This window comes from Phragmites australis, chromosome 21 (assembly GCF_958298935.1).
Source record: "Phragmites australis chromosome 21, lpPhrAust1.1, whole genome shotgun sequence".
NCBI classification, from domain to species: domain Eukaryota; kingdom Viridiplantae; phylum Streptophyta; class Magnoliopsida; order Poales; family Poaceae; genus Phragmites; species Phragmites australis.
Window position 1 is genome coordinate 24,396,203 of NC_084941.1, and position 13,439 is coordinate 24,409,641.

Sequence of the window (13,439 nt, forward strand, 5' to 3'; positions counted from 1 at the left end):
AACATATTTGATATGTGTCCTTGTTGCATATGTTACTACGGTAAGATCTATTGTCGCACATAATAGTTGTTCCTATATGTAATAAAAGGTGTTACAACTAAGCTATAGTCAGAGCATTTATTTTATCAAAGAAAAAAATTTAAACTTCATCAAAATTAATCTATATTTTTAAACTATTCTTCAAATTAAAACATTTATTCTAACATTTTGGAATATTTTTTACACTAGAAAAACATTAAATATTATTTACAAAAGTAAAAACAGAGATAAAAACATATTAAAACATTTATCTAAATCATTTTATATTATTTTGATTTTTTTCTAAACATAAAACCTATTTTTTATAATAATCTATTTTCATGAATTATTTTTCTAAAGAAAAATTGAATTACTGTGCAACATTGATGTCAGCACGCTGACTGGACACGGTGACTAGGGCTGCCACGTGACGAAATCGTCACCACGTTATCAAAATCATCGAGAAAAACCAATCCGAGAGGTAAAATAGACAGTATTGATAGTTCAGGAGAGTAAATAGGACAATTTAAAAATTCATAAAGTTATCTGGACAAACATGATAGTTTGAGAGTAAAATAGAATTATTTCAATTTTAAATAATAATAATTGATAATACACTCACACACTAGTGCATATTAATGCTACTCTTACCTAGTCATTACTAATTAACAACAATATATGCTAGTTAACACTAATCATACTCTAATTTGCTCATTAATTGATACTAATTAGCACATTAATACTTACAAACTCTAATATCACAGTAATATATACTAATTAGTAATACAACATACTAATATCACTAATTATTTTACTAATGAATATAATTAGTAAAGTGAATAGCTTCATCCTACTAATTTATAGCTTCATTCAGTATATTAAGAGAATATTCCCTAAAAGAGATAGGCTCATCCCTTCCTAAAAGAGATAGGCTCATCCCTGTTAAAAAAAAAACAAATATCAAATATCGCTCCCTCCCATTCCATCCCCTAAACCAAACACACCCTAACTACGAGGATTTGATTTCAGAACGATACTGTGACGATGAGGTCTGCGAATAATATGTATCCGGATATCCCGAGGATGGAAGGAACAACAGAAAAAACATAGGGACAACGAAATACAACTGAAATGTGTGTGTGTTGGACTACCATGAAGTGAAAATGCCTAGCATTGCCCAGGATAACACAATATCGCAATTCATGTATCACCAAAACATGGGATACAAAGCAGTACAATTTACATTACATAGGCTAAAAGCATTAGTAAACCAAAGAGGAGGTTGTTCAGCATCAATCAGCTTCAAATCATTCTACCTGAAAAATCGAATCCAAGAACTTCTTCTTAACAGCATTCATAACATCGGCAGTCATACCACCTGGCGGAGGCCAACTTTCATGGAACAATCTATAAAAAATAATAATAAGTAATTTGAGTAAATTTGCATGAAACCATGTAAAGAAACAGTATTGAAATGTGCCCAAACCTGTTCAAAGCACCATTATCAACAGTGACAGCAGCATCGTTCCTAAAAAAACAATATTTCAACAAATGGCTTTAGCTTCCAACTATCAAGGGCCATAGAATTTTAGAAATATCACAGGATTGGAACCCTAGAGAAATTTTTCCTAGGAAGCCATTTGAATTGCTGGAATGGGCTCCAAAGTTTCCTATAGAAATCCTTCATTTAAGATGCATTACACCAATTTCACATTGTCTCCACTTGACTTTAAGATGCATTTTCCTTTAAATTTCTTAAGCTTTTCCACATTTAATCAATTCTTTATTTCACTAGCTAGAACGTAACACTCCTGTGCTTCTCATACTCCTGCGTTTCAATTACCTATGGCTTATAATACTCAGTAAGGTGTACATCACAATTTGAGGTTTGAGGCCACAAGGCAGGCTCTATAATGAGCCCCTAAGTTAACAAACTCCCTCCAGTCAAAAATAATTGCATTTTGGACATGACATGATCTCCAACAAGTACTTTGACCATTATTTTCTATTGTAATATATTTATAAAATCCAACAAATTTATGAGATTATGGAAGTGGAAGTATTTTTCAAGACAAATCTACATGCATGATTTTAATGTTTCGAAATGAAATATTTTAAAAGCTATTGATAGGCAAAGTTTCACATGTCCAAAACATAAGTATTTGTAAGCCGATGGGGTATAAACTAGAGCAAGGACAAACACCCCATGAGGAAGATGATTGAAATCATGTGAAGTGTGAGCTCTAGTCTACAATACATGTCCAGGTAGTACCACACTTATTGGGCTACAGGGAGAAACTTCACAAATGCAAAGTAACTAGAAACACCAGAAATATAAGAAATACCAAATAGCATAGGATATCACATGGGCCACTAGGTTAAACAAATTAACCTTGAAATCTGTTTGACATTCAAATACCAGTAGTTTTTAAGAGGGGGTGCAGGATAGGACAGTGGGAGGACAAGTATGGAAAAGCCAATCAGTGCAGATATGCCAAGGGAACACTAGAATCGAGAAATACAAACCTCAAAAGCCCCAAGCATTTAAGAATTTTATTCTTTGGTAGGAATGCAGTACTTTCGCCACATCGGAAGTTCATTCCAACAAAGTTCCCCTCAAAATCAACAAGAGGACCACCAATCCAAGCCTAGCACCAAATTGAAGTGACAATGAAGATAGTTACACGGGAAAAATGGAACTAATAACGCCTCAATTGATATAGTTCAGTGTGCATATGATGGTTAAGCCATTCCTACTGTCATAGGGTTAATCATTTCCACCATGCAGAAAAGTAAGATAAAAATCAACAGCTCACCTGATTGATTTTACATGTGGCTCTCATAAGCTCAGAGTGTCCATCGGTTGGACTGCTAATCACTATCCCATTTGTGGACTTTAACATGCCTGAGTTAAAACAACGCCCCACAGCTACTACCTTATGATTGGACTCAAACTGCACGTGATGGCTAGGACTGAGATGTACTGTCTGAAAACCACGGGCATGCCTGATGTTGACAACAGCAAGATCGTAATTTAAATAGCGATTGTGTAACCAGCCAATGACAACTCGATCATTGGGAAGGCGCACTTTAATCTGCAACAGTAAGTCAAGAACATGTGAACAGGATGATATATTAAGCAAGAAAAGAAGTACAGAGAAGTTGGCAGCACCAACCGTCAAGTCATCAGTGATCGCCATTTCTGGAGTTCCAACAAAACTAGCTACAGTCAGAATACTTGTGGCATCAGCACATGAGTTTTCAATAAATATGCCTGTGCATTCGTATATCACTGTATCTCCTACAGATGACCATAATTTCCACCATAAATTGCCGACAATTAAATACAAATATGAAAATTAATGGGCATATAACAGTATAATTACCAATTAATGAGGCAATGGAGACAACACTTTCAGATACTCCTGAAGCAACTTGTTTGCTGAGTTCACTGGAGGAACTTTCACCAAGTTTACTCAAGTTACCAAATCCAAGGCCTAGTTAATTAAAGAAGCATGTTACAATCAACAACAATACAGCTTTGTAAATACTTGCAGGGAAAAGAAAGGAGGAAGAACTAGCATGGGAAATTTGGTATCAATGACTCACTTAGCCTAAGTGCTACTTTGAAAGCCTTTTTCTCTTCATTCAAGCGTCCTGTGTCCTTGCCTCTTCGCTTGCACTTGGGGCGCGTTTGGATTGCATCCGATGGCAACCCTGCCAATTTTTTGGCCATTGACCACGCGCTGGCGTTTCGTTTGGATCGTAGCCAAGGTTTGGCGTGCCCTCGAGCCCACGCGCGAGCCCAGTTCATTTTCACACCCAGGCTGGGCGAAAACATCAGCGGCCAATTCCTCCGCCAAAAAATTGGATCACCTTTGATTTGGCGGGGCTGCCTTGGGCGAAAACCAAACACGCCCTTGGTTTTCTGCATCTTTCCAACCCTGAAGTTGATGAAACACAATCTATGAGAGTCAATACATCACACTTAGGGACACCATATTGACCAAAAACAAGCCAAACTATAAATCCCTACCCCCGGGGGGTGCCCGACCAACTTTGATAGCTCAAACGAAGTAATTTCACAGTAAAAGCCAGCATATAACGACAAATAAATGTCTCAGTCAAATAAATTTGAACTAGATTCCATAGGATTTAGGGGTTAGAGTTAGAGGGTTTGGGTTTGGGTTTGGGGTTTGGGGATTTGGGGTTTGGAGGCGCGGATTACCTGTGCCGGTGGGCTTAGAGGGGTCGCCGGGGAGGTTCGCGGGCCGACGGTGGTGGCGGGTGGGATGGTGAGGCGGTGAAGGTCGGCGGGGGCGTCGAACATCGCTGTGGTTTACGAGGCGGCGGACGAGGAGTACGGGGCGGGGAGCCTCGCCGGAGGTGACGAAGAAGGGCTTGCCGGTGAGATAGAAGGGAAGAGGAGCACCTTGGAAGGGAGGAGGTGCGCCGGCGAGGCGGCGGCTGGAGGCGGCGCACGTCGGGGATGACGAGGAAACAAGAGACGTGGGGAGTGGGCACGTAGGTTGGGGATAAGGTTAAAGGAGTGGATGGATCTGGATGGTTGGATGCAGATCGAACGGTATAAAATGTTAATTGAGATAAATGCAAGTTTTCAATCGACTGATGTGCACCAAGCCTATGTATTTATTTTCCACACCGCAAAAACCTCCTTCGAGACTTCTGCCTCGTTGACTTGGAATAAAATGGTGGCTTAGTCTTACATGACGAGTTTGCCATTAGATAATAATTATATCGTGGGACTGAGAACGACGATTAGAAAAAGATAAATAGGTATTTTTAATAAAAAAAATTATAACTTTTTCCTGTTTTTACCCAACGCACCTTAAAACAAACAAGCGAAAGCAAAACAAAAGTTGCACTCACAAATACTTGGAAGTTCTGGTTTCATTCCGGAAGTTTCGGTCAATCCAAAAGTTCTACTTTAGCCGGGAAGTTCTGAACAAAGGAAAATAACAGCTCGAAAATCTAAAATCTAAACTTGGAATTCAACCAAACATGGATCTTATGGATGGGATTGAACACTAGATTTTATTGCAAACCATTCCAAGAGTCATCTTCACACAAAGATTAGAACTCGGGAAGAAAAGCCCAAAGATAAAAGAGATAGACATCGGGTGAAGATATTCTTCAAGTTAATGATTTAGAGGTAAGATAAATCAAGACCCAATTATGTACATTAGTATGTGAATTTTATACCTTTAGCAACAAGAAAAATGACTCCAACAAGGTTGAAAATTTCAACTCAACAACGAAAACGAAAATTGCAATCGAGAATCGAAAAACTTACAAACTCGCAAGGGAACCAATGGAGAAAAACTAGAAGGAGGTGAACACAATCATAAAAGAGAACATAAATTTTATTGCTCGTAAAGATCAGCCATATTTTGGCAGATTACAAAGGTTTTCATGCATACAAAAAAAGCTCTCGCATATACATATGCTAAGCACTCATCTCCCTCTAATTTAAACCCTAGTACAAGGCTTTCATATGGATGGCTCAAGTGACTGATTCAACTTCTCTCGTAGTTGTATCCCTCTATTTATAGGTCTAAGTTCCTTACCCATAAATTTTCTAACTTGCTCATAAAATACTCTTTTCTTATAGTACACTCATACCTACCACCGAAAGCATTTTGGTCCATTTTCTCCTCCATCCATCAGACGGATGTGATGCCTTCATGACTTAGTAACATCTCAACGCAAGCTTCGCGATAATGTCATATGTACTCCATTCTTTCACGGTTTTGAGATCAAACCGCGAAACCGCTTTGCACGTTTCTCAAAGCGTGACTCATCGCCACTTGCTCACACCTTGAGCAAACGCTCCGATGTCGACGCGTGTACTCTATCTTGCTATCTTGACCGTCGACTAGTCTCTCCCGCTCCTAATCCCTCAACCCATCTTGTCACTTGCACCGGCATTCGTTTCGCTTGACTTTGTCAACACGTTACATCCACCTATCTTCTCGTGCTTTGCTTGACCTCCACGTGTACTAGCCTCCTTGATTGTCTAGCATCAAGCACCCCATTTGGCCTCAATCATCCCACCGTCAACCGCTAAGTTGCATTTATCACCTACATATCATGAAACAAACAAACATATTTCTCCAACTCTATCTCCAATTAGTCCAAATCAAATTTATCAATTGAAAGCACATCCAAAAAGAATCATTAACACGGGACAACTGGGCTTGATCTAGGGTACCCAGAAGTTCCGATCCAAAACTGGAAGTCCCGGGTTCAATCCAGATGGGGGCTCTTGGTTTTGGTTTTCCTATCAATTCGGAAGTTCCGGGTTCGAGCTAAAAGTTATGGGTTCAACGACTGAAACTGAACACCGAAAGCTCCGACGAGACAAAAACTCTAAACACCGAAGATTCAACAAAAAATTCCAGATTCAAACCAAAAATTCTAGATTTACTACTGAATAGGTCAGCCTATCCAGGTATTGAAAATGGGATGGCTACTCAAACCAAATATTGAACTTGCTCTTTAGCATAGGTAGACTTCGCTACCTGGATAGGCCAGCCTTGTTCCCATTTCTCTGGTCCTATATGTTTTTTTTGGAATGTACCATTCCTGCTATTCGCATTGATTGACTACTTTATAGTTTTACTCTTGATGGAAGTGTCAAATGCTTGGTAGGAAGTCCCGGTGGGTAATCACCAAATGTTCTAGTATGTATACATGTACATCCAGTTCCGGGTGGTCATCTAATATGGGACCTAAGAGAAACCCTTTTTGAATCCTTTTATTAATCTTTTGCTAATCACTTAAGGCAATCCATCAACGTTGTAGAAAAGAGTTCAATACAAAAGAATACAAAGGCTTTGGACTATGAAAGGCTACCTTTATCATGCATGAATAAGGCCGGGAGATTATGTCATCAACAAACCACATACAACATAAGTTGATACACTATTTCTATATAAGTTACAACCCAACATAAAACATAAGTTGGTACAAGGCATATACAAAAGTTGCAGTCAAACATTAACTAAATATAAGTTACTACATAGTCTCTATATAAGCTGTACACAGTATATAGTGTGTATTAGGTCCCTACATAGGTTGCTACATTGTATCAATATAACATGCTACGTACGGTCTCTACATAAGTTACTAATAGATATAAAATATAACTTGCTACCCGTATCTGCATAAGAATCTACGAGTCATTTAACACAAGTTGATACATAATCTCTACACAAGTTGCTATCCGATGTACAACATAAGTCGCTACACATACAAGCAAGCTGATCCTTGATGTAACCTACTACTTATATTCGACAAAAATTGCTATTGGCAATCACAAAATCTGCAAACAATATATTGCTATTAAGTTAACAGTAACTCCTTCAATAATTTTAGTGAATATTTCGTAGCAACTTCTGTGAGCACAAAGTAGCAACTTATTTGAAAGCTTTCAATGGAAAGTTTATATGTAAGTTGCTAATACAGTAAAATATCTACAAAATATATGTAACATGGATCTGATTTTGTTGGCCTCGTCACATAGAACACAACGGTGCAAATGGGACGGACACTTGAAGAAAGAGATATAGTGATTTAAAGTAAATACAATAACTTTTGGTCGCTGATGTCATCATGTATCATCATTGAAAGTGACATCTCTAGCTTTCTTGCCAACCGTGTTGATCGCGCGCTCGGTTGCTAGCGCGACTGGTCAAGCGTTAACCTCGTCCTTATTTTTTCCTCTCAAATTATCACTTATTGGGAATATACGCTAAGTTTAGTTCATGAATAAACGTGTTTGTATCAAGTTTGGATATAATCCAAATAGCTAGCACATGTTTTTCCGAAACTTGTGGCAGGTTCGGTGGCAAGAATCCAAACAATAGTCATATTTGATTTTTTACAACTCAAGTTAGGCTCGGCAGCCAACCAAGCAACTTCCTTTTTACCACAAGTTATTCATGCCACAACACTGGCATGCACCTAAGCTTAGTTGTGGCAATCTATGGTGCCCAATTGAACACGCCCTAATTCGTGCGTGCTTGATGGTTCGTGACCTGGGAAATTTCCAACAGCCCCCCTTTCCTCCTTCATCCCATTCCTCCTTTTCTCTTTTAGGAAAACTAGTCAACTTGCCCATGCAGTGTACATTGATTCAAAAATCCATTTATTTTTTTGATGGAAAAGCGGCAGGAGCACTCCCCATTCATATAGAAGAGGAAGCAGAATACGGCAGTCTCAGAGATTAAACCAGCAGTTGTTGCTATCGGGCAAAGAAAATAGGAAAAAATTAACCTGCCTGAGCAGGAAGCAAAACATCAGCAAGCAAAATCAATCGGCTCTTCCTTCTCCGTCCTGCATTACAGCTCCCTGATTCCGTGTTGATCTCCTCTTAAGACAATAACAACGGTGTTGAACTACTTTGCATGTCCCTTTTTCTGCTCTTCTTCTCATCACTAGAAGTGTTCGCCCTCCATGTTCGAATTGCTTCTTGATTTTCATTATGCCATCCATCCCTACTTCCTGGAAGGACAATTGCCTCAGAGCAATATCTTCTTTTACCCTATAAGCTACTTGGATAGCGCTGAGTTCTTTTGGTTCGAAGATTCTTCTATTTCTTTCTTTCCAGGTATTCCACCACATATATACGAGGATAGGCAACTTTTTTCCTCTATTCTTGGCCTACTACGTTGATGCATGCTTCAAAGTAAGATGAAATGTGTGGTGGACTGTCGATTGCTCCCCCATTGCCAAGCGACACATGCAACCATGTTTCAATATAGGACCTTACTTAGTTAGTGAAAACACATCAGTCTAACATAAGTATTAGTGTTTCTGGTTGGTCTTTGCAAAGCGGGCAAAGTGGGTTGTGTTCCCAGCCGCGCTTAGCAAGATTATCCGCCGTTAGGATCCGATGGTATAAGGCTGTCCATACGAAGAGGATGGCCTTAGGCTCCATGTGCACTTTCCATAAGTTTGATGATTTGAAGTTGGTGTAAGTTCCCAGAAACTGTATGTTGTAGGCTATTCTGGTGATATACTCTCCTGATGTTGTCCACCTCCATATAATGTCATCTCTAAAATTTTGTGACAGGGTGGTTTGCTAAATTTCAGCCCACAACACCACAAACTCCTCTATTTGCTGTGTTGAGCTCATGTTCAACACCGATCCGATCCAATTTCCATTTTGCAATTCATACCTTGCATCTTTTGAAGTTTGCCAGCTTGAAAAGGTTTGGCGTGATCTTTTTGGGTGCCCTGCCATGTAGCCAACGATCATTCCAGAATTATGTTGTTTTGCCATCTTCTATGACGATTGCAATCGATGCTGCAAACAACATTCTGTCCACCTCATCGCATGGTAGCTTCATGCCTGCCCATGGCTTGTCCACATCCTTCCAATGTAGCCAAAGCTATCATATTCGAAGTGCGCGGTCGAAATTTTCAAGGTCTAAAACTCCCAAGCCCCCAAGCTCCTTCGGGCATCACGTTATACCCGATTTAACGAGGCAATGACCGGTGACACTCTTGTCCCCGTCCTCACCTTTCCATATGAAGTTTCACCATATCTTATCAATCTTCTTTATCAACCATTTTGGGAGTTTGCTCATTGTTGAGTGGTATGTGACCATACCATTTAGAACATTTTTTGTCAAAGTTGTTCTTCCCGTCTTCATCATCAGTTTGCTTTTTCAACCGGGCAACCTTGTTCCTAGATTGTCCAAGAGTGGCTGGAAGTGCACTTTCCTTAGTTTTCTTGTGTGCAGGGGCAGGCCCAAATAACTGCATGGGAATTGCCTCGGTGTCACCGAAAAAATTCTGCATAAGGTTGTCTGAATTGAAGTGTTCACATTTAATTGTATACACCTCCAACTTTTGCAAGTTTGTAACAAGGTTAGATGCTTCTCCAAACATGTTGAGAATTTCTTATTGCTTGTAGCTCCTGCACGCATGGATTGACAAAAATTGCCGCATCTTCAACGTACAAAGAAACCATCACCCTGTGCGATCTTTTCATGATTGGTTTTAAAAATCCTCTCTTGGTGACTGCTTGAAGGATTCTTTCCAGCGAGTCTATCACCAAAATGAAGAGCATCGGCGATAGTGGGTCTCCTTGTCTTAGACCCCGCGCATGCTTGAAGGGATAGCCTGCCACTCCATTGAGCAGCACTCTAGATGAGGAAATAGCCAGTATGAGGCAAATCCATTCCCTCCATCTTGAACCAAAACCTAGCTTTTGCAACACCTCAAGAAGGTATGCCCAATTCACAGAGTCGAACGCCTTGGATATGTCTAGTTTGAGGAAGAGGGAAGGAATTTTCTTGCGGTGGAGCTCCTTTACTAGGTTGTGGACGTATAGGAAGTTGTCATGGATACACCGCTTCTTTATGAAGGCACTCTGATTTCATGACACCAAAGTTTCGAGATGTGGAGCTAGCCTATTGGCGAAGATCTTGGAGAAAATCTTGGCGACGTTGTGGATAAGGCTTATGGGTTTGTAATCTGAGATCTTGTATGCCTGCTCCTTCTTTGGTAAGAGCACCACGTTTGCTGAGTTTAGCAAGCTGAAGACGCCTCCCTACAAGGCTAATAGCTGCTTGAAAGCACTTATCACATCCTCTTTTATTATTTCCCAACAGGTCATGAAGAATTCCATTATGAATCCATCAGGCCCCGGTGCTTTGTCTTTAGGCATGCCAAAGATGGCCGCCCTAATTTCCTCCTTGTTGATTGGGTCATCCACATGTTCCAAATTGGTTGGTTGGTCCTTAAGCTCCTCCCAATTGATGGTTGCCCCCCTCCGGTGGATTGTGCCCATCTGGTTTGTGAAATGATTGAAACCTTCCAGTTCTTTATCTTGTTGTGTGATGGCCAAACTGTTGTTTGACTGCAGCATGGTGATCTGATTCTTCGTTCTCCTGCCATTAGCCCTCAAATGGAAAATCTTAGTGCTGGCATCATTTGTTCTGATGTAGCTCAGCCTTGCTCTCTGCTTCACCCTTGCTTTGTTTATTGCCAGGAGCCCCAGGAGCCTGTTCTTCATTTCAGTTTTATGGTTTAGCTCTTCTGATGTTAACTGTCTGGTTTTCTGGGCCACTTCCAGTCTCCACATGACCTCCTTGGCTATTGCAATCCGTAACTTTATGTTGGCAATCCTCATCTTTTCCCACTTCTTAAGTGCCTTTGCTATTCTGCTTAGTTTTATATGAAGGATGCACATAGCATCATTGCTCTGAATATTTCGATTCCATGCTCCTTGCACTGCTTCTTTAAAACCAGTTATTTTTAGCCAATAGCCCTCAAATCTGAAGCTCTTATTTTTTTGGAAGCTCTGTACTGCCAGAGAGCAGCAAAGGACAATGATTGGACATCCCGGTGTCTAGGGCTTGAAGGGAAGAGGTAGGAAATAATTTCTCCCATTTAGTTGTGCAGAAGCATCTGTCGATCCTCGTCATGATTGGAATATCTTGGCCATTAGTCCATGTGTATTTCCTCTCATTGAGAGAAAGTTCCTTGATACACAGATCATCAATGGCAGCCTTGAACTTCCCCATTAGCCTCATGTTGAGCCTGTCGTTATTTTTATCTGCTTCCTTGTAAATTAGGTTAAAAACCCCCACTATTAACCATTCGTTGTGAGCATGCAGGCCAATTCTTATTAGCTCCTCTATGAACTACAAATTTTGTTGGTCACCCTGTGGCCATATACTCCTGTAATCATCCATTCTCTCCCTTCATTTCTTGTATGAAATAGCATTGAGAACATGTTCAAAGTTCTGCAACTAGAGACCAAATTGAAGTAATGATCTGAGAAAGCAACGATAATTCCACCACAAGTTCCGTCTGCCAAGAGATAAGAGTATTGGCCAACAAACTGAGACCCTAAAGCCTCAGCCACCATGGAATCTATGATCACCTCTAATTTTGTTTCCTATAGGCAAACTATAGTGGCTCTAGTTGATTGCACCATCTCACGCACTGCCTCCCTTCTTATTGTTGCATTTAGGCCCCTTACATTCCAATTCAGCAACATTACATTGTGTTGTGCCATGGAAAAATCATGTAGAAACTGCAAAATATAGGGGCATTTTGAACACCAAACCACAAACCTCCATACCACAAAGATCCACCAAACTCGCCAAGACCAAAGCACAATACTTGGACCGACAACAAACATGGTGAGTGCCCAGCTGACGAGCATGAAGTACCTGATCTCGCACGTCCTAGCACGCACTGGACTCAAGAGCCTGATCACTAAGGAGCCTCACGCTGAGAGCTCGTAAACAAGGCATAAGGAGCCAAGCAGTACCCCTAGGACTTAAACTATTTCATAGGGCAAGAGTGACTGACTAGAAAACAAACTTAAAACAAAACACATAGGACACCAACAAACAATAGACTCTAGGGACCTAAGGGCACTGACCTTCATTCTTCTAGAACAACTCCTCCACTGCCTCTGACCTCCGCAACCGTAGCAGTTTTCCCCTAGAAGATCACCCTCACCAAGGCATTGATGGCTTTGATCTCCTCCACAGAAAGGGGCCTATCGAAAAGCTTGATGAACCTCTGCTTTGCCTCTTCATCCAAACTCTTGGTTGGGGATGGGGCCCCCAACCTTTTCGCTAGAACCTCTTGCACAAGTTTCTCTGCTAGCACATTACTCTTTCCCTTTACTGCCAGACGCCTACTATGGTGCACCATTGATTTTGTGCCCTCAGCGAGTGCAGTAGGCCCCTAAGCGGCTGCACTTGGGGGTGGTGAGGACGGGGGGCTGCACTGGCTTTGCAATGGTTGCCAAGAAATCAGAGATTGCGCAGATGTCATCCATCTATTGGGCCTCCTCCTCTGGCAAGTGCGCGACCTCCTCCTTGAGGGACAAGGCAACCACGCGATCGCCAAGAGCCACCTCCAAATGCATGGGGTCTTCTCCTTCCTTGGACTCCAGAATGTCATGCTTGAGATGGCTCGCAGGTTCAGATGGAGGTGGTGACTTAGGGTCTATTTGGTTCCCTGAATGAGCCTCAACCTGCATGAGCGGATACATATAATCTCAGAAAGAAGCGTGTTTGCTTGCCTATATCTATTGTTCCCGCTTGCATCCACTCATGCAAATGCATGGCCTCAACCTGGCTGAGGAGTGAAGCTCCTCATCCTGGATGAGCAGATGCAGGCTCTGCATCAGCTCATACAGACGGATCCACTTGTCAGTGTCATAAAAACATTTTCATACAAGTAACCAATCATAATCTCAACTCTTGCATCAGCTCATGCGGCCTCAGGTTCAGTCAACCAAACAGAAAAGCAGCTCATTTCATTCGCTCATGCGGCCTCAGATACAACCAACCAAACACTATTCTATTCAACAAATATGACTCCACTCATGCGGCCTCAGAATATACGATGCAGCTCTATAAAAC

At 41.0% G+C, this 13,439-nt stretch overlaps 1 protein-coding gene across 1 annotated transcript; it reads right to left on the bottom strand.

Moving 5' to 3' along the window:
* Nucleotides 1-1,171: 1,171 nt before the first annotated feature.
* On the bottom strand, nucleotides 1,172-4,616 carry LOC133903621 (uncharacterized). Its single transcript, XM_062345048.1, has 8 exons — nucleotides 4,451-4,616; nucleotides 3,628-3,962; nucleotides 3,405-3,515; nucleotides 3,195-3,319; nucleotides 2,835-3,113; nucleotides 2,545-2,666; nucleotides 1,505-1,546; nucleotides 1,172-1,425 (listed from the first exon to the last, which is right to left on the bottom strand). Exons 2-8 carry the CDS (start codon nucleotides 3,950-3,952, stop codon nucleotides 1,326-1,328), a joined length of 1,104 nt encoding a protein of 367 aa, XP_062201032.1. The 5' UTR covers nucleotides 3,953-3,962; nucleotides 4,451-4,616; the 3' UTR covers nucleotides 1,172-1,325.
* Between the last annotated feature and the right edge of the window lie 8,823 nt (nucleotides 4,617-13,439).